At 40.9% G+C, this 21,185-nt stretch overlaps 1 protein-coding gene and 1 long non-coding RNA gene across 3 annotated transcripts in view; one reads left to right on the top strand and one right to left on the bottom strand.

Moving 5' to 3' along the window:
• Positions 1 to 21,185, bottom strand: part of nxph1 (neurexophilin 1) — a 34,864-nt gene that overhangs the window by 8,002 nt on the left and 5,677 nt on the right. Inside the window, exon 3 of one of the 2 annotated variants that reach the window (XM_077590454.1) lies at positions 13,931 to 14,003. The exons of the other annotated variant lie outside the window; for it this stretch is intronic. Within the exon in view, the coding sequence (XP_077446580.1) occupies positions 13,931 to 13,954 (24 nt within the window). The 5' untranslated portion in view covers positions 13,955 to 14,003. The remainder of the gene's footprint in view (positions 1 to 13,930; positions 14,004 to 21,185) is intronic. 2 annotated transcript variants of the gene reach the window in all.
• On the top strand, positions 6,991 to 19,724 carry LOC144066996 (uncharacterized). Its single transcript, XR_013297806.1, has 3 exons — positions 6,991 to 7,804; positions 17,526 to 17,592; positions 19,114 to 19,724. It is a non-coding gene; the product is annotated as an uncharacterized LOC144066996 (long non-coding RNA).

Here is a 21,185-nt window from a genome sequence, read left to right as displayed (position 1 = left end):
TCTAAGTGCCTTGGACAGACTAGAGGGCTTGGAGAACAATACCTGGAAATGCCATGGAACTTCTAGTTTAATTTTAAATAATTTCCCATTATTTTAGGAAATTTATTTTCAAAAGGATTTACTGAAAACCTTAATTCAAAGATTAATCTCAACGTTTTCTATGCTGGTGTACGTTTTCTGGAGTAGGATTTCTGGATTTACAATTTCATTACAGTAGTACTTACTGTTACTTCTACTTTATTTTCTCTATTTCTTCTGTCACATACTGTTCTGCGTGATCTCCAAATGGCTACTACTTTAAATGCAAGGATGAAATAAAAAAATATAAAAAATTGGCAGCACATTGTAGTACATACTTATATTTAAAAATATGTCCAGCGGGGGGCAGTTCCTAAATGAATGTTATCTGTAATGGGCCGTATATGGCCCGCGGGCCGAGGTTGAAAAAACATGTACACACACGATCCGGGGGCGGGGCAAGCGTTTCGGCGAAACGTCCGGTCGGCGAACTGTCCGTTGGCCAAACGTCCGTCGGCGAAACGTTTTTCGGCGAATCGTCTGAGTACTAATCTGTATACACATTAGCTACTTTTCCATTGGCCATCACATCTGCTTCAGTCAACACCTTCAATCCAGCTAGCTGCGCAGAGCATGGCTGATCACAACTCTGCCTTTACTGTCGTGAAATTGCTTCCTTCCTGCTTAATAACTGCAAATCCAGCATGATTGCCAAGATAATCTTTATAACAGGATCCATCCATGAAGTATGTTACTTCTGCATTGTGCAAGGGAGTAGATTCCAAATCTGGTCGCTACTTTGTATATTTCATTGTCTCTGATATACACTCATGAGCCTCCCCTTCAAATTCAAAAGGCATGGTGTTCGTAGGATTTACCATCGGACACCTCTTCATTGTGATATCTGTTATGACAACAACCGCAAGTATTGTAAGCATCGAGCCTGAGTTATTACAAATAGACTCTGATTGATCAATTCCAAAATTTTATGATGAGTATAGATCACTACTGGACACCCCATTGTAATTGTCGATGCTTTCTCATATGCATAATTATTAGCTGCTAAGCCTTGATAGCATAGAGGCCAGCCCTGGACCACATTGTCCAGCTTTGTGCTATAATAAGCTATAGGCTGTTTTCTCCGACCACTGCAAGTCTCTTGAATTAGCACTGTAGACGCATACAGATTACGTCAGTTTCACACGTACAGGTAAAATGGTTTGCCATAGTTGGGTGCAGCGCCAAAGCTGTCTGCATTTCCTGTTTCTGTTTGCAACTCTGGACTCATTGGTCCAGTCAATGGCGTCCTCAATATTTGGTTTTCACCCTCCTTCATTTATTCCCTAAAGGGCGATGTTTTAAAAGCATAGTCTTATGCATATGAGAAAGCATCGACAATTACAATGGGGTGTCCAGTAGTGATCTATACTCATCATAAAATTTTGGAATTGATCAATCAGAGTCTATTTGTAATAACTCAGGCTCGATGCTTACAATACTTGCGTTTGTTGTCATAACAGATATCACAATGAAGAGGTGTCCGATGGTAAATCCTACGAACACCATGCCTTTTGAATTTGAAGGGGGGGCTCATGAGTGTATATCAGAGACAATGAAATATACAAAGTGGCGACCAGATTTGGAATCTACTCCCTTGCACAATGCACAAGTAACATACTTCGTGGATGGATCCTGTTATAGAGATATTCGTCTAACATGACAATGACAACGACTGATCCGACTGCAGTATATGATTACTATTGTTTAGATGACACTGGAAATGTCTCAGACCATGTTGTTATTCCTACTTTTAGTAAAGTTAGGCCAAGAACTTTTGAACCAGAGGAAAAAAAATGGTTTGGAACGATCAAAGAAAAATGAATAGTATAAATGGATGTTGTATACCATGTGCATAGAAGGAGGGTGGACACAGGAAAAGCCAGAGAATAGACATTTCCCATTGCCATTGTGCACTATTCAATGCAGAATGATTTACGGCTCAAAGAAAACACACCAATTGATGAATACAAATATGGGCTCACCACGGCCTCAGAGGGCCCTCCCACAAACATGAAGTTGATAGAAATGGAGAATATTAATGTTTTGCAAGTGGTGGATTTCAGAGTGAGGTGCAGCAAAGAGTACAAGTGGGCAATATAACGGTTAAATGTAATGTCACTTGTGTTTTTTCTTTTTCCTACATTCAGAGATGACCCCTACCTTTGTCACACTGTCGGTATGGTATGAGAATCCAGGTCCAATTGATTACTCGTGCCATAACATAACAATGACAATACCGCACCTTCAATTCATGGGCGTACAGACAACAGCCAAAGCCGATAGCTACTGGATGTGCGACAATGATATATTGCGGAATTCTCTTCTGCCGCACTGGATTGGGCTGTGCACCTTGGTAAGTATGAAAATGTCTGATAAAGTAATGTATAATGGAGTAGCTGGACTTATCAACACCACAAGAGAGGTTTAGGAGGTCATATGTTCCTGGCTCTCCGGTTTATTTTGATTCAATTGGACAATCAAGGATGTTCAAAACTAGAATGAAATTAAGCCAGGGTTTGAGTCCATTCTCCTTTGCATTACCCCGAATCAACATATAGAGTGGATCAATTATGTATATTATAACCGGCAGGGTTTCACCAACTAGATAGATGAAGCCTTTAGGGCGCTCGGTGAAAAGTTGCATGAGACATCTAGGATGATGTTGCAGAATTGTCAGGCTTTAGATTGGATTCTGACTGAAAAAGGAAAAGTTTGTCATTTGATTGGAGGTCAGTGTTGTGCCTACATTCCAAAGAATACCGCTAGGGGAGGAACATTTACTGAAGCGATGGCTAGAAGTAATGAGTTACGCGAGGAAGTAACTGACAGTACAGGGTGAGACGTGTGGTCATTTGATTGGCTAAGGTCAAAACTCGGGTATTGGGGTGCTAATTTGGCAAGGATGGGGAATAATTGTGTTAATCATTCTGCCGATTGTATCCCTTTTGCTTTGTAGTGTGATACCCATTCTGAAGAAACTTCTAAAGAAAACTGTTGCAAAGCAGATGACTACAGTTGCGTTTACTAAGGTGGCAGAGGTACAGCTGGCGCAACTAATATACGAACAGCCTGATCTGTTTCCAAATTCAGGTGACTTGGAGGATGGGGACAGCGACTTATACTCTATGCGGCAGAGGAGGTATGACGAGACTGACACCGAAACGACCTGTGACGATTTACCACTAAGATTGCTGAGAGGGCTCAGCAAGCAGATATTACTGCACACGTATTAACCAACCGCTTTATATAAGCTAAATATCGAGACATCTATCAGACATATACAACTTCAGCAATGACAGTATTTAACCATTATCAGAGTTTGATGCCTTCTAGCATTATCTTATGGTTTACACTTCTCAGGACAGTGCATTAGTCACATTTTACCCAGTATACTCGGTTGAAGACCATAATATTCAAATTCACACCTATTATGTACACACTAGCACACAATTAACAATAGACACTGGTAGTCAGGCGGAATAGGCAGGTGAAAGAATGCTTGGAGCCCTCCGGGAAGAGTCTTCCGGCGGGACGAGCCACCCGGAGACAAGCTCGGCATGTCGAGTCAACCAGAGAACACTTCTGCGGGACGAGCCATTCCCTGAGGGACATCATGAGAGCAGCAGGCTACCGCGAGGGGCAACAACTTCCGTTCATGAGGCTGGCGATGGAGAAGAGGTTGAGCAAGCACCCAACTCCTGCATGTGGCGTACCAAGCCATGACCCCAAGATAACGAGGGACGACTTTCCTGACCTGGTGTCCTTTTAGTGGACACTGTACTGATCATTAGCGAGTGATCGAATGAGAAGCCTGTGATTAATGTTGACCCAAAGAATGTTATTTCTTGTGGTATCATGCTTTTTCTGTCACTTGCATTTTTTATTTCCTGCATTTTTGTGTTAACTCTGTGTTTTGCAGAGTTACAGGGGGTGTGGCAGTCACATCATACTTCACTCTCCCGATGAAAATGTACAAGCAATGGGTGCTACAATTAACTTAACCCCTAGAGCCAAGGATGGTCTTGAAAATTACATACGTCCATGCAGCCAATCGATTGACCAAAAGATCCAAAAAAGCACTACATGACATAAAAATCCTTGATGTAATTGAATACAATCCAAATCCAACCATATGTGATAAACAACACAATACATTGGTATTGGCATATGATTCTGAAAAAAAAACGGTAACAACTTTCCAATTTGAACTGTGTGGAACAAAACATACTTCAGGAATAGCATGTTCTGGAAATGGTAGGAATTTTCAAAAATTACCTCTCTATCTTTGTATCTTGAAATATGCAATGGATAGTTGCTTCCACAATATTTCTCACCCTTACTTTTGTCATAAATGGTCTGATGTTTTCAAATACACAGGGAATTGGCAACCAAATTAAAGATGGAGCAATTTTTCTCCACAACTACTGAATTGGGTATCATTGGCTAGAGGACAATTAGATCAAAGACTGGAATTGGAAACCGGTGGAGAAGAACAGGAAGAACTTCGAAAAGAAGAGCTTCAGTTGCGGACTATCGAACCGAAGAGGATTTGATTTTTATATTTTCTTTCTAGTTGTTTTGTTACCATAATAAAATAGTGTGTAAAGTATGTTTTTTTTCTTTCCTGTGTATGTCAAAATTGCGAAGGTTTTTTTTACCATACTGAAGGGTTTGATATGTGTTGATTTTTACTTTATTTGATTGTTAGTTTTGTTACACAGTTTCCTTTGTGTAAACAGGGAGTTTGTCACATTTTCACAATATACATTCCCGCTAGAATGTAGGATGGCTTCATGCTTGCTGATCAAAGTGATTGCTTCTATCTGATAAATTGGGTTGTGTAGCCTGGTCACAGTAATGTGTGACTGCAGTTTATGACTGTTTTTGTATTATAAACAATTGCTCCTGTGTTCTGGCAGCTGTAAATGCTGATCAAAGAAAAACAAAACATTGCTTTTCCTGATCTGTGTCCAAATATCATGTTCCTATAGTTCAAAAAGAACTGTCACATCTTGAGATCTTTTACCCCAACAAATGTTTAAGTTTAGGCCCACTGGGAAAATTTAAATATTGGAGTCAGATAACATGAGGGTGCCATTTTCCCAAATAAACTAGCCAGAAGTGACCACTGAGACCAATCCGCATCTTGTCTGCGTTTTGTCTAAAAATCTTTCAGAACAAAATTAATCTAACTCCCATTCACTAGCGCGGGGTTCGGCAACTATAGGTTCTGGATCTGCATGCGGCTCTTTAGCACTGCTCTAGTGTCTCCCTGGAGCTTTTTCAAAAATATTTCAAAATGGGGGAGAGAAGTATATTTTTGTTTTAATATGGATTCTGTAGGAGAATAAATATGACACAAAGATTCTTAATGTTTTCCAAAGCTATAAGAATGTGTACAGTAAATATTACATTTCAACATTTCTGTCAACGAAGATTTGCGTCATAGCCTGCGACGTACGTTTCTATCAGCAGGGTGGGATGCTAGGCAGGACGCTCTTCTAAAACAAACCGGCAATTGTGTGACGGGCCATGGGAAAAGAGAAATATAACACAGGATTCAACTTTTCTTGGACTGAATCATTTGCATTCATTGCAAATGCAGGTGGATTGCGTCTCAAAGATGCCAGAATCGAGGTTAGTGTATTGTAGGGGGATGAGAGCCAGCTGATGCACAGTAGCAAGCATCAATCAGACAAGGAAGCACAGTGCCAAGCCAACCCAAAAACTTCTCACAAACCAAAAGCCCTAGTTACAAACATTTTCTAATCTTCTCTAGGACCATGTCTGATCAGTTCCAGCGGCTTGTAGTGAGTTCTTGATTTGTGTGCCTTCAACAATCTTTCATCCCTGAGTTGTTTCTTTATTTTCTTGAGTGTGCATAACATAATTTAAAATTGTTAAGTTGTGTGTATACATGCTAGTATATTTACTCAGCTGCCACTCACACTCCAACTGTTTAAAAATGTCTTTGCATATCTTATATATTTTAATCACTTAAGAAATAATGTTAGTAACTTTTTTCTATTTTACATACATAAACACATTTGCATACATGTTTTATAAAATTAGACTCCAACACTTTTATAATTTTTAAAAGGTTTGGGGAAGATTATTAAAGATCATGGAACAGATTGTTAATTCAATGTAAAATATATTTCTTCTCACGAAAAATCCATGTTACAAAACCACTGGAACCAAATAATTTTGAAGTGGAGGTACCACTGTACATTCATAGAAAGACTTGCTCATTACTCCATACTCACACTTTTATCGTAAAACTTTAAAAAAAAAATTATTTCTGCTACAAAGTATTAATGATTATTATATCTTTCTCCAGTTGCATAAAAAGTCAAATTATTGATCCGGGCTTAACACTTAATTTATATATTAATATAATGACGTGATTGTCAAACTTTACATTATTGCATTATCTTTATGTACATCTCATCTAATTTTCTGAACCACTTTATCCTCATTAGGGACAAGGGGGGTGCTGGTGCCAATCCCAGCTGACTCCGGGGCAGAGGCGGGGGACACCCTGAATCAGTGGCCAGCTGATTGCAGGGCACAAGGAGATGGACAACCATACACACACCCATACCGAGGGGCAATTTAGAGTGTCCAATCAGCCTACCATCCATGAATGTGGGAGGAAATCGGGGTACCCGGAGTAAACCCACGCAGGCCCGGGCAGGACATGCAAACTCCACACAGGTGGACGTGACCTGGATTTGAACCAGGACCCCAGAGCTGTGAGGCCGACGTGCTAACCACTTGCGATACTGGGCCGCCCGGGGGATAATTTGAAAGTGAAAAATTGCATAAAAAGACATGGATTACATTTTTAAAATTAAATGCACCTTAAGAATTTTCCACTGGGGGTGCACTGTTTCGCGCCATCTGCTGCCTGTTATGGCGTTGTTTCTACCCTGTTCTCTACCAGCCCGCTACGCCCTCATTAGCAAAAATGGCATTATCAAAAAAGAGAAAAGTAGATAAAGAGTCTATAATTTTCCAAGAAAAATGGCCCATGTCCTTTTTATTTATGGAAACGCACGGTAAACCTCTGTGCTTAGTAAGTAATATATACGAGACTCAGGACAGCACAAAATATGACAACTTACAAGGACAACTGAGAACAGAAGAGTCAATGAATTGCTGGCGGGTCTGAGGAAACAGCAGTCAACTTTCACCCGGAGCCGAGAAGTCAGTGAAGCTGCGTTAAAAGCCAGCTACCTCATTGCTAGTGAAATAGCATTAGCATCGAAGCCGTATTCTGACGGTAACTTTGTTAAAATATGCATGATGAAGGCAGCTGAACTAGTATGTCCCGAGAAGCACCAAGCTTTTGCCAATATTAGCCTGACGAGAAACATTATAGCAGAGATGATTTCGTAACTATTAGCAGATTTAGACAGCCTATTGAAACAGAGAGTTATGTCATTTATTGCACTTTCCGTTGCACTTAATGAAAGCAAAGACATCACGGACGTGGCTCAACTGGCCATATTTAGTTGTGGAGTTGATGAGACATTGACTGTTATTGAAGAGTTTGCTGCGTTGGTGCCTATGATGGGCACCAATCCAATGCCTATGATGATCCACAACTGGAGAGACATTTTCGGGTCTGTCGTTGCTGAACTGGACAGAGTTGGAGTGGACTGGTCCCAAGCTGTCAGCATGGCTACAGATGGCTCACCATCCATGATTGGAAAGAAAACAGGTATCGTAACAAAGTTCAGAGAGAAAGTACAAGCCCTTAATGGAAGAGATGGTTTCTGGACATTTCACTGTTTTTGCACCAGGAGGCATTGTGTTGTAAGTCCTTGAAAATAGACAACGTCATGGAGGTGGCTGTTCTCACTGTAAATTTCATCCGATCCAGAGGTCTAAACCATTGTCAGTTTGACACCCTTTTTAGCGACAGCCACATTACACACACCCTGCCATACCACACTGAAGTGAGATGCAGACCTGTCAACTACTCTGGAATATCAGGTGTTTACCCGGAAATGCAAGGCAAACTCTGGGACTCCGGACAACCTACCTAAACTATGGAAATCCCCAAAAAATTGTCACTTAATTTTTTTTGGAAGCAACCATTTCGCAAAAGTACCAAATTGCCTCAAAATTCACACCATCGCTATGGCTTCCGCTCCGCCATCTTGATTCAACTGCACTGTAAACTGGAAAAATTCGGTAACACGAGTGCATTGTGAATCATCCGAGTTACATACAAGTTCTGACGAATGATTTGTCTTGTGCGACTTGAGCGCATATCGATTTTCCGTGAATCGCATTCACTCCGGATAAACTCCGGAAATGGGACAAGGTTACTGCTGAAATGGGGTCGACGGAGGTGGCATCTCTGGAGATGTTTAAGCCGAGGCTTATGTTTTACTGATAAACAATGGTATAGCCACAATGGTATTTGTGATTTGAGTATGCCCACGGTGATTGCCAAAAGGTGTCTTTTAGCAGAATGTATCATGCTTTTCCAATTAAACTCACACCAGCTGCTTCTCATTCACAGCATGTGGCACATCCACAGAACATTGTTGTCTGTGTGTGGAAAGTATTATGCATTCCAATGTAGTCAATTGAGTGTAAACCTGCATTTCAGAGCAGCCTCTGGGAGGACAGAATGAGTGGAAATGAGATCATGGCACAGACCAGTAATGTGGATTCTGGGTATGGTTGGTTTCTCAATGAACAGCAGCTAGCTGGAGATTATCCCTTATCTCGACTGGCCCCGAAGAGAGGGCGGCATGATGAGGGATAACTCTTAACACACACTACTCATTTTTAACACCATAAATCAGGTAGTTTTAAAATCATTAGGTCTGAGTGCTAATGGAAAAATCAAAGGCTTGTGCAGAGAGTGTGAAGCCTGAGGGCAAAAGATGTTAAGTGGTCACCACGCTCCAGATTTTTTTTCCCCTTGTCTGGCTTAATATCAACGCTTGGCAATACACAAGGAATTCAACGAGAAGGCGGCTGGGGAGAAAGCAGCCCCCATTGCAACAGCACAAATCAGAAAAAATGGGTGAAGAACAAACTTTCCGACTTCGTGGAAAAAGCATCCTGAAATAGTGTTCAGGAGTCATGCGATCACCCACTTTGACGACATGTCTTGTGCATTTTAGAAATATTATTTAAAGTTGTCAAAGGCAATTGTCTTTAGATCGATTTTTCTCAAAACGTCGGTCAATAAACACCGGCGAAGGGGAACTGAAATCCAAACAAGTAAGAAGCAGTGGCAATAAATAAAATGGGTGAAAAATTAGATGCCAAGAAATCATGACATTCTAATGAAAAAGATTAAAAGTTCAATGTAAAGTTGTTTTGAATTCTTAATTTTATTTTGATAAGATTTTGTTCATGTGCTCTCTGCCTCTGTTGCCTAATGATAGCTTCCTCTTGTTCACCTGTGTTTCAACACAGATAGATTTATTTATGCTTGTTATTCATTTTAAGACATTAATAAATCATTTTCTTAATTTCGTAAGTGGAGCAGTACTTTATATGTAAATTCTCTAATTTGTTCCACGGTCATCACACAACTACCAACTAAACCCTTTAAAATTGGTCAAAGTGTTACAATTTTCTATGAAAGATATGAGAAACACACAATAATGAGAGAACATTATAAGAACATTATTTATTAATGTCTGAGCATGAATAAGAATAATACAAAATCTATCCATGTCGAAGCATGATATGCGCACGCACATTTCCCTATGACCCGATGGCATCCGAATGGCGTCGACTTTTCAGTACATTTTAGACTTTTACGTGTGCTCTATGTGTGTGTATGTGTGTGTGCGTGCGTGTGTATGTGTTTGTGTGAAATTATGTGCTGCGTGGCATTTGTATGATTTTTATAACTTAATAAGAGGAATTGGAATCATTAGTAAGGGGAGCATTTAGCCAAGTTGGACAGGGCATGATGTGGACACGTGCATTCCCCTTTAACACGTCATCTCATAGAGCCGCACAGATTTTGAGTGGAAATCTCCTTCCATAAGCAAGAAAATTGAAGATGAGACATTCAGCATGACAATGATCCAGAACACACAGCCAGGGCAACAAAGGAGTGGCTTCGTAAGAAGCATTTCAAGGTCCTGGAGTGGCCTAGCCAGTCTCCAGATATCAACCCCATAGAACATCTGTGGAGGGAGTTGAAAGTCTGTTGCCCAAAGACAACCCCAAAACATCACTGCTCTAGAGGATATCTGCATGGAGGAATGGGCCAAAATAGAGAAATGGGCCAAAATACCAGCAACAGTGTGTGAAAAGCTTGTGAAGACTTACAGAAAACGTTTGGCCTCTTTTATTGCCAACAAAGGGTACAAAACAAAGTATTGAAATGAACTTTTGGTATTGACCAAATACTTATTTTCCACCATAATTTGCAAATAAATTCTTTAAAAATCAAACAATGTGATTTTCAGATTTTTTTCCACATTCTGTGTCTCATGGTTGAGGTTTACCCTTGTTGACAATTACAGGCCTCTAATCTTTTCAAGTTGGATAACTTGCACCACAATTGGGGGGTTGACTAAATACTTATTTGCCCCACTGTGTATATATATATATATATATATATATATATATATATATATATATATAATATTATATATATATGAGTGGCGGGCCGTCAGGGCCTTCAAGGCCTTCTCTGCTGGCCTAAGAAATATCTGAATCATATTATATTTTTTCCATCAATATTTATTATTTCATATTGAAGCATTTAACCAATCACATTTCAGCCATTATTTGTTGCCAGATCAGATCTGCCTCAAAGCCTTCAAAATCAGTTCTGCGGGTCTGCTGCATTAAACAAGACTGTTGCTTTTAACCAATAAGATTTAGAATTGGCAACCCCACAATGATTTTTCATAGGCGTTGGCATTTTGCTGGCTGGGATACGTCATTGCTTTCACCAACTACGATTGGCTAGTAGGCGGGCCAAAGCAGCCAGAGATCGCAAACTCCACCCACAATGGCCGACAGAAGCAAAACCAAATGGATTCTGTTTCAGATTCGCTCACAAAGCTATTTTCCAGACAGAATTTTCCAGAAAAAAATGGACATAATTAAGAAAGGGCGGTCAACTCCGAAGCTAGCAAGCCTGTTACAGCCGGGAAAATGATGTGTGCGGCACTTTCAGTGCGCTAACTTAGCTCCACAAGCAAATAGTATATTGTTTTGTTGATTTAAAGCCATTTTCAAAACAGACTATGCCAGAAAAATGACAGGACAGGCTCGACTTTCATCATTAGCTTCGATGGCGATAGAAAGAAGGAAGAAAGAAAGGAGGATGGATATTGTGTACAGTTAAAAAGGATTTTGGTGAGTAAAATATGGCTATATTCCTAAAAAAAATTTCAATTGTGGGCCCGGTTCTGATATCTGAAAAGCTCCAGTGTTTGTATTTAATTACCAAATGCTGCTAGAATGTGGATTTTATCCTAGTTTAATTTTTGCCATTTCGCCCGAGGAAATCACCCCCCTGGCCTGCTGTGTGTGTGAGAGAGAGAGAGAGAGAGAGAGAGAGAGAGAGGAGTGAGTGAGAGAGAGAGAGAGAGAGTGAGAGAGAGAGAGTGAGAGAGAGAGAGGAGTGAGAGAGAGAGGAGAGAGAGAGAGAGTGAGAGAGGAGAGAGAGGTGAGAGAGAGAGAGAGAGAGAGAGAGAGAGAGAGAGAGAGAGAGAGAGAGAGAGTGAGAGAGAGAGAGAGAGAGAGAGTGAGAGTGAGAGTGAGAGTGAGAGAGAGAAGAGAGAGAGAGAGAGAGGAGAGAGAAGGAGAGAGAGAGAGAGAGAAGAGATGAGAGGAGAGAGAGAGAGAGAGAGAGAGAGAGAGAGGAGAGAGAGAGAGAGAGAGAGAGAGAGAGAGAGAGAGAGAGATTACATTCATCAATGTTGGTTTCTTTTCAACTACTTTTTTCTGGCCAGTGGAGTTAGTGATAGGAAGATTCCTTAAAAAAATGGTCATGATCTGCTGGTGGTCTGATTGTGTTTGTCCATTACTGTCATTTGCTTTACTGTAATTAATTACAACACAATTTAGCATGTTTAAATTGTACTAACTTTTGTTTTGGCCTCACTTCAGTACGGGCAGGGTGGGTTTGTTTCCTACTCGGTAGCGGTGCGCTTGTGAGTGGGAATGATTGTCTGACTCTGTGTGCGCCCTACTACTGAGTTGCAATCAGTGTAGGGTGTAGTCTGCCTTTTACCTGAAGTCAACGGGGATAGGCTCCAGCGGCCCACAACCGGGACAGGGATAAGTGGTGTAGAAATGAGATATCTAATGATCTTGATATTTCCGACCTTCCTGTGTGGCGTTCACAGGTCCTGTCCTTGCCAACGTGAGTTCTCAGGGTAATTATTATGGAATATTGAGGCGCCTGTTAGTCTAGACAACACCTACTGTGGCAGATAGCAACATGTGTTCATGAGCCAGGGTCAGGGCAAGCGATGTCAGACATTGCTGAAACCACGATGAAGGGGGGCAAATGTCCATCACGTTCTTACTGTACTGTGCTCAGACGTCAGACGCGATTGCGAAGGATGGCGGATGTCCTTCACTGTTCTATGCTCAGGCTTTTAAAAGATGTCGTGTGCATCTTTCCACTCCAACCAACATAATCACTTTTAATCCAACATCATAAAAACACGCATGGCTACTGCCCAGGTTCCAGCACCCCGGCAGCCCTTGTGGGGATAAAAAGGTTTTGAAAAGGAATGAATAATGATGTATTAATTCAGAATAAACTCTTTAAACTGTTAATAACCATTTTCACTTTTTAAGATATTTCAGTGTTAAAATGGTTGAGCAATGTTTAAGACTACACGTAAACAAATTCATCCGAGTACGCAAGTAGCATTTTTCAGAGTTGGAACAGCATTATACATGGGCACATGAATCCAATAATACCTTGAGATATGAGCTCAATGCGTTTCAGGACTGAGCTCGCATGTCAATTCAATCGTATTTCAAATCAATGTTCCCCATATAAAATAACTAGGCAGATGAGTGGTTAGCACGTTGGACTCACAGCTCTGGGGTCCTGGGTTTAAATCCAGGTCGGTCCACCTGTGTGGAGTTTGCATGTTCTCCCCGGCGTGGGTTTTCTCCGAGTACTCCGGTTTCCTCCCACATTCCAAAAATGTGCATGGCAGGCTAATTGGACACTTTAAATTGCCCCTAGTTGTGAGTGTGAATTGTTGTCCGTCTACTCGTGCCCTGCGATCAGCTGGCCACCGATTCAGGGTGTCTCCCCCGGAAGTCAGCTGGATAGGATCATGTACCCCCCACGACCCTAGTGAGGATAAAGGAGTTCAGAAAATGTATGAATGAATGAATGAATAAAATAACTAAATAATTATTAATCAGTTCCCATCCTCTGAAAAAAACATCATATTACAATGGAAAAACATGTTTTAATTGTTCTAATTCACCACCTATCCTCACAAGGTAACAAATACCTATCTAGTGGTTATGATCTCTAATGAAATTATTATGTACAGTACTTTATGGAGTTCTTACCTTCGGGACGAACGGTAGCGGCTAACGGCGGTGTGTGCGGCAAAGGAGGAGAGAGACTTTACTTAAAAAACACACCACCACTGCCAGATATTAAAAAAACAAACACCTAAACTGGGAAAATACTAGTAAATATGTAGATGCCACCTTGGTTTACCAAATCTTCTATCACATAGCTCTTCCTACACTGCAAGATTTTGTACAGAAAAATTCCAACACGTCAACATGGGTTGGCTGTAGAGGTGACTGTGTAGTTCCCTTCATAAAGAGTGCAAATCATCTTCTCTCTCCGTGCAGCACATACCTTGAACTCAACACCAATTAACATATGCGAACTCCCGTCTCTGAACCTCTTCGCCAATCACCTTAATGACTAGCTGTAAGACAAACAAAATTGCGATCACATCGCTGTATAAAACTGTACTACTTGTGTGTGCGTGTGTGTGTTTGTGTATGTCATCATTTACCTTCAACCTACACAAGAGACTAAAGATGAAAATCAGCCCTCTGCTACAATATTCCATATTTACATGTTTATTAACATATGAATATGTTTATTAATGTGTCTTTTATTAAAAAAATCAAACTCAAGTTCAACTTAAATGAACTTAAATTACTATATACACCAGGGGTCCCCAAACTTTTTCTTGTGAGGGCCACATAACTTTTCCCTTCTCTGATGGGGGGCCGGTGTCAGTTTGTAACAGAAAAAGCCATGGAACATTAACTTTCTGTTGTGCCATGCACAATCTTCTCCCTTTGCTCTGAAGTTTATGCACGACACCACAACCGTCATTACAGAATCCCACGTCAACATTTTGCAGCACAGTGCTTGGTGGTGAATTTGGCAGTGGACTCGTAGCGGGGCGGTGAGACCCCTTTTTTCCAACTCCCGGTTCATGCGTCCCATTATTAGACCGCGAGTTTCGGCCACCATGCTAGGAGCCCCGTCAGTCGTGATGCTAGCTAGCTTTGACCAGTCCAGGTCCAACTTCTCCATGGTTTGGCACACTTTGTCAAAAATATCCTCTCCCGTTGTAGTCCCTTTGAGAATTTGGAGGGCTGCCAGATCCTCGCAAATCTCAAAGTTTGCGCTAACTCCACGAATAAAAATGAGCAGTTGCGCTGTGTCTTGCACGTCCATGCTTTCATCCAGTGCTAATGAAAAAAAGTCAAATTATTTCGTCTTCTGCTGCAGCTGGGCATATACATTACTCCCGATTTCTTCAACGCGTCTGGTCATTGTACTCACCGACAGACTTACGGCATTAAATGCATCTTTCTTCTCGGGACACACCTCCTCCGTGACAGTATCCATACATTTCTTAACAAACTCTCCGTCAGTGAAAGGCTTACCGTTGCTTGCTATCAGTTTAGCAACCCGAAAGCTGGCCCGAACGGATGCCTGGTTCTGCTGAGATAGTAGTCCACTTTTTCGCTTTGAGAGTTTGTCTGCTCGTATTTGGCCTTGCAATCTATCGTACCGTAATTACTCGAATATAACGCGCACTCGAAAATAACACGCAGGTATAACTTTGGGCCAAAAAAATCTGGAAAAACGCAGTACTCGAATATAGTGCGCACCTAAAATTTCCCGCTGACGAAAATCAGAAATCTTACCTTTTTTTCTTCGTTTCACGATTGTTTTGTTCAAACAAATTTATTCATTAGAATCCTTCAAATGAAAAGTTCCTCTCTCTCTTTGTCTGTCCTCTCATACATCTCTTCATTGAGAATCCTATCAACGTCCACGCTTCCTTCATCCACTTCCTCTTCCTCCCACAACACATCATCCGATTGGCTTTACGAGATGACGTAAAATCCGTGCGTCAAAGTGAGTTTGACAATGCTTTTTTCGATCGAAAATTTGTAATTTATTTTAGTTATTGATTATAACACTGAACTGAGAGAGGGTGAACTGAGACGGGTACGAGGCTAGAGGGGGGCAGTGGTGGTCTCGGCTTCACGAGATGACGTAAAATCCGTGCGTCGGCTCTACGAGATGACGTAAAATCCGTGCGTCAAAGTGAGTTTGACAATGCTTTTTTCGATCGAAAATTTGTAATTTATTTTATTCAATTCAATTTCAATTCAATTTATTTGGCAAGAAAAAGCACCAGGCTAAGGGCCATGTAACAAGACACAAAAAAAAAAAAAAAAAAAAAAAAAAAAATAGTTTTTGATTATAACACGCACCCCCAACTATTGGAATTAATTATTTTGCAAAAACCTGCGTGTTATATTCGAGTAATTACGGTACTTGTCTTTGTGACGGGATTCATAGTGTCGGCAAAGATTGTATTCTTTGAATACCGCCACCGTCTCTTGACAAATGAGACAAACAGCCTTTTCTTTGCATTGAACAAAAAAATAATCGTTTGTCCACTCCAGGTTAAATATCCTGCATTCTGAATCAATTTTTCTCTCACCTAACTTTTTCGCCATTATTCCGTTCTCAAACAGGTTGCAATTTTAATATGCTTGAATAGTCCGCGATGGTCCCAGGGCTCCGCCCTCACCTGCGATCGTCCAGATGTCTCGGTAACACTGCTCGTGCATGCAACGGTGGACGTGCCCGCATGCATCAAAGGGAAACACTCTCCCCGCGCGTGTCACCAAAGAAGCAATGCGAAGCCCCGCTTCACTGGGATGATTTGTGGGCTCAGCAGGGGTGCAATGAACCAAACACAAGATTAAAATGTCCCAGTCTTCAAGGCCAAATAGGAAAAAAAATCCGATAGCGTCTCTGGTATTGTTCAGAGGGCCGGTCCAAATGTGCCAGCGGGCCGCATCCCAAAAAATAAAAAATAAATAAAAAAAAAAATTTAAAAAAAAAAAAAAAAAAAAAAAAAATTCCGATAGCGTCTCTGGTATTGTTCAGAGGGCCGGTCCAAATGTGCCGGCGGGCCGTATCCGGCCCGCGGGCCGTAGTTTGGTGACCCCTGATATACACACTTAAAAATAAGTTTTAATCTTATGTTGCCAAGTTAGCTCAGTAACGCGTACACCACTCTCATGTTTTTGTATTATTTCATACTTAATATCGATTGTCATGATACTCTTTTTGTTCTTACTACCCTTCATTGCTTTAGACTATCCTTGCTTTAGACCAGTGGTTCTTAACCTGGGTTTGATCGAACCCTAGGGGTTCGGTGAGTTGGTATCAGGGGTTTGGTGGAGCCTCTGCTGCGGAACTCAAGACACACCTACTCATCATGTCTATTCACAATAACATGCCCCGCTTTACCATCACTGGCTGGAGATGATCACGTGACATTGCTTGGCCTATCAGTGCTGCGAAGAATTTATATAGCTTGAATTTGAAAAAGAATATATTTTATTTTAAACTAAATTAGGGTTCGGTGAATGCTCATATGAAACTGGTGGGGTTCAGTCAATGCACATATTAAACTGGTGGGGTTCGGTAGCTCCAACAAGGTTAAGAACCACTGCTTTAGACCCATTGTTTTTTCACATAATTCTGCACTGATTAACGCAAATAACACTCAAAAATAGCATATCTCGCTAGACGATTCGTATCACAATTCACAGATCACGATTCTATTCCGATTCCGACACGTTAAGGCGATTATTACTGATTTTTAAGTTACTTTGGAAAAAAAATATCAAAATGGAAATAAAATTACATTCCTGTCAATTTATTTCTGAAAGCTCATTCAGCACTAAAGGAAACTTGTTTTATATTTGAACAACATATGACCTTTGTATATATTTTTTTCATATTTTAGTGAAGACCTGCTTGGTGCAAACCAGATTTAGTCCACACCTGCTTAAATGCAGAAATCTAAACATGAAAAATTAACATCATAAGGGCTGCATAGCACTCAATATCAAAGTTATTTAAAAGAAATATCATCTCATTTTCTGAACCGCTTTAGGGTCGTGGGGGCTGCAGGAGCCTATACCAGCTGACTTCGGGCCAGAGGTGGGCGTATAAAAGAGCATGTAAGTATATCGATATGTGGTCTGATTGTTATTTGATCCCGAAAGATCAGAAGTGCTGCATTTTCATCAATGAGATTGTTTTAAAAAAAAATTCACCCAACATGTCAGAAACAATTATTCATTCATTCATTTGCTGGAGACTATCCCAGCTGACTTTTGGCCAGAGGCGGGGGACACCCTGAATCGGTGGCCAGCCGATCACAGGGCATAAGGAGATAAACAACCATTCGCACTCCCACCCATACTTAGGGGCAATTTAGAGTGTCCAATCAGCCTACCTAACATGCATGTCTTTGGAATGTGGGAGGAAACCGGAGTACCCGGAGAGAACCCACGCAGGCCCAGGGAGAACATGCAAACTCATCATACCAAGAAACTGCGTATGACGAAATTGGACCCCAGAGCTGTGTGGCCAATGAGCTAACCCAGGGATGGGCAAACTGGTCCTCAAGGGCCGCTGTGGGTGCAGGTTTTTGTTCCAACCGATCCAGCACAGACAGTTTGACCAATTAGATTTCTGCAGAAAACAAGCAGCACCTGACTGCAAATCACTGATTGCACTTGTATGACACCAGATTGGTAAACAGGTACCCTCTCTATGGGTTGTAATGAAAACCTGCACCCACTGCGGCCCTTTGTGGAATAGTTTGCCCACCCCTGAGCTAACCACTCAAGCCACCGGGCTGCCATAGAAACAATTATAATCACTGAAAATAAATGAATTGTGAATTACCATCCAATTTTCATGCAAAGTTATTCTGAAGTTAGATATCTTTTGATTTATTATAGTAAAAATATCCAGCTTTGAGAAAAGATGGAGCTATGTCAGAATGCTTTTCATTGACTACAGCTCAGCCTTCAACACCGTAAGACTGGACATTCTTATCCCCAAGTTGGCCAACCTGGGGCTCCTGGATTGACAACTTTCTGATCAACCGACCCCAGTGCGTGAAGCTGGGTCGCCACCTCTCATCTGTCCAAACACTCACCACCGGCTCACCCCAAGGCTTGCCACTACTCTACTCGCTCTACACACACAACTGCAGACCCACAGCCCAAACGATTATCAACTGCCCCCTACCCACCCTGTCCAGAATCTATGAATCCCGGTGCCTTAGAAAGGCAGAGAACATTATAAAAGACAATACGCATCCCGGCTTCCACCACTTCAACCTGCTTCCTTCTGGAAGCCGATACAGAGGTATAACTGCCAAGACAAACAGACTCAAGGACAGTTTCTTCCCTAGAGCTGTCACCATACTCAACTCGAGTTCTGCACCTAGGACCTAATCAAGATTTATTACTACTACTTATACTACTTATATATTGTTACTATTTTGTGATTATTTATTTATCATTACTATTTAGTGATCATTTATTTATCATTACTATTTAGTGATTATTTATTTATCATTACTATTTAGTGATTATTTATTTATCATTACTATGTAGTGATTATTCATTTATCATTACTATTTATTGATTTTCTATGTGTTTGCTTGTTTGTTGTTGCGTCCATAGACTCAGCGAGGTGTGCACCTAGGCGCTAAACGTCTCCAAAACTGTGGATCTCATCCTGGACTTCAGACGGAACAAGCCCGCTTGTCAGGCCCCAGACGAGATTGGTGGCTGCTTGCGCCCGCCACCCAACCACAGGTCCTGCCTCTAATGACTCGAGGGCTGCCAGGTGTGAGTCATTAGCCAGTGAGGAGTATTTAAGGCCACTAAGAACAGGACCACGCTGCGGGATCGTCTGATCTGCTCACAGTGAGGATTCCGACTACGCTCGGCCCCCACGACCACGGATACGACTAACGACACGCCGACACCATCCCCTCGTGTGCCTGGCCTTTCACTTGGACCATTCTAATAAAGATTCGAGAACCAGACTCGCAGCCCTCGCCTGCTTTGGGGTCTTCCACCCCCGATCATAACACCGCTTCACTCTGCTGATCTCACTTGGACTACTTATTTATTAATTTCTTATTTATTGATTATTTATTTGTCTTTCTGTTATCTGTGCACTATCTGGTGAAAGCTTTAAATCTCATTATAATTGGATAATAACAATAAAACCATTCATTTCAATTCAATTCAATTCAATTCAAATTATTCCATGCAAAAAAAATGTGCTGCACCACTTAAGCTGCAAGGAAAGCCAGAAAAATTCTCAAAAGTGATTTGGAATGTAAAGAAGGAGGGATGAGGTTATCTCATGGCTTTCCACCTTCCAAGACACTTCTCTCCATGAATTGCTTCAAAGTTCTGTTATCAAGGTGCCATATGCTTTCACCATAAAAAGATTGCAGAGAGGGAAATGAGGGTGTAGGCTGCAATTCTTAAGCCTCTCTACCTGGGTAATAGGTTGGCCGAGATTTTTTTTTACCGCAGCTAGATCCATCTCTGACCTCTGAACTGTGAAAACAATTGAAAATGTGTTCCAGCACGTTTGAGAAAATAGAGGCGAGCGTCATTAATCTTCAATGCCTGCTGCTTCCTTGCACATAGCCACAAAAGACACATACAAACCGTTATGTTTACATTTATTTGCGAGGATATGCCTCTTAATTTCAACTTTTGCATATCCAAATGCCAAAAATATTTTTTATCATATTTGCCCATCATCTGGGTGTGAAATATTGATTTTACAATGATGCATGCAGAGAAGGCCGAACGGGGAGTCTTATATTGTAGAGTGCTGATTCCTTTCTCCAAAGTATGAAAGCTACATTTATTATTGACTTAATAGCTAAACACCAAGATCGAATGTTGGTTTTGGTTGTTTGCAGGAAGTATTGAAGGCCCCTGTGGAGGGAGATCTCACATCAGATGGCTCCAGGCTCACAGACCAGATTACATAGGTTATAGTTCACATCGTGTAAAGCACCAAAACAAGAATGAGTCACCTTGGTGTGTCCATTCCAAAGTATTACTACTGTAGATTTAACATAAAGGAGCAGCATTTGGACTGAAGGTTATATTATGTTGTTTTTAAGTTACCTTAGTTTGTAATTTAGACCAACACAAAGTCTATATGTCATAATTAATATACAGACGTGAAAACGTGAAAGACACACATTTTTGTGGCACAGCAGTTAATTCAGCTGAAGGGAACACAATAAAGCATTAGTCATAGAAAACGTAATTTATTTGCGTAATCGGAACACACGCTGATTATTTTTTCATTATGATTTCTGCAATATCATTTTCCTCAAGGTTTTTTTTTGCTTCCCATTAATGCCTAATATTACTATTTCTTTATTCATTTTTTTCATTGAGTTTTTGGTCAGAATTTGTCTATCGTAAGAAAGTCTATACAGTACACGGATGGACTGTTATAATACTACACAAAGACCAATTTGTAATTGTTTTCCTTGTGGGTGGGCGTCCATGTGTTGGTGCACACAGGTGTTTGCATGTGTGATGAATGTTTCTATGGAAGGATGTACAACATACACTGACCAACTCCGATTAATTTAACTATCTTTTTTTTGTAAGTGCTGCATAAAAATATTGATAGAGAACACAACTATTTCTTCCTAATTTCATCAAAATATTTTCCAATTAAGGCGGCCCGGTGTTGCGAGTGGTTA

This window comes from Stigmatopora argus, chromosome 21 (genome assembly GCF_051989625.1).
Source record: "Stigmatopora argus isolate UIUO_Sarg chromosome 21, RoL_Sarg_1.0, whole genome shotgun sequence".
NCBI lineage: Eukaryota > Metazoa > Chordata > Actinopteri > Syngnathiformes > Syngnathidae > Stigmatopora > Stigmatopora argus.
This window is presented reverse-complemented; position numbering and strand designations above follow the sequence as displayed.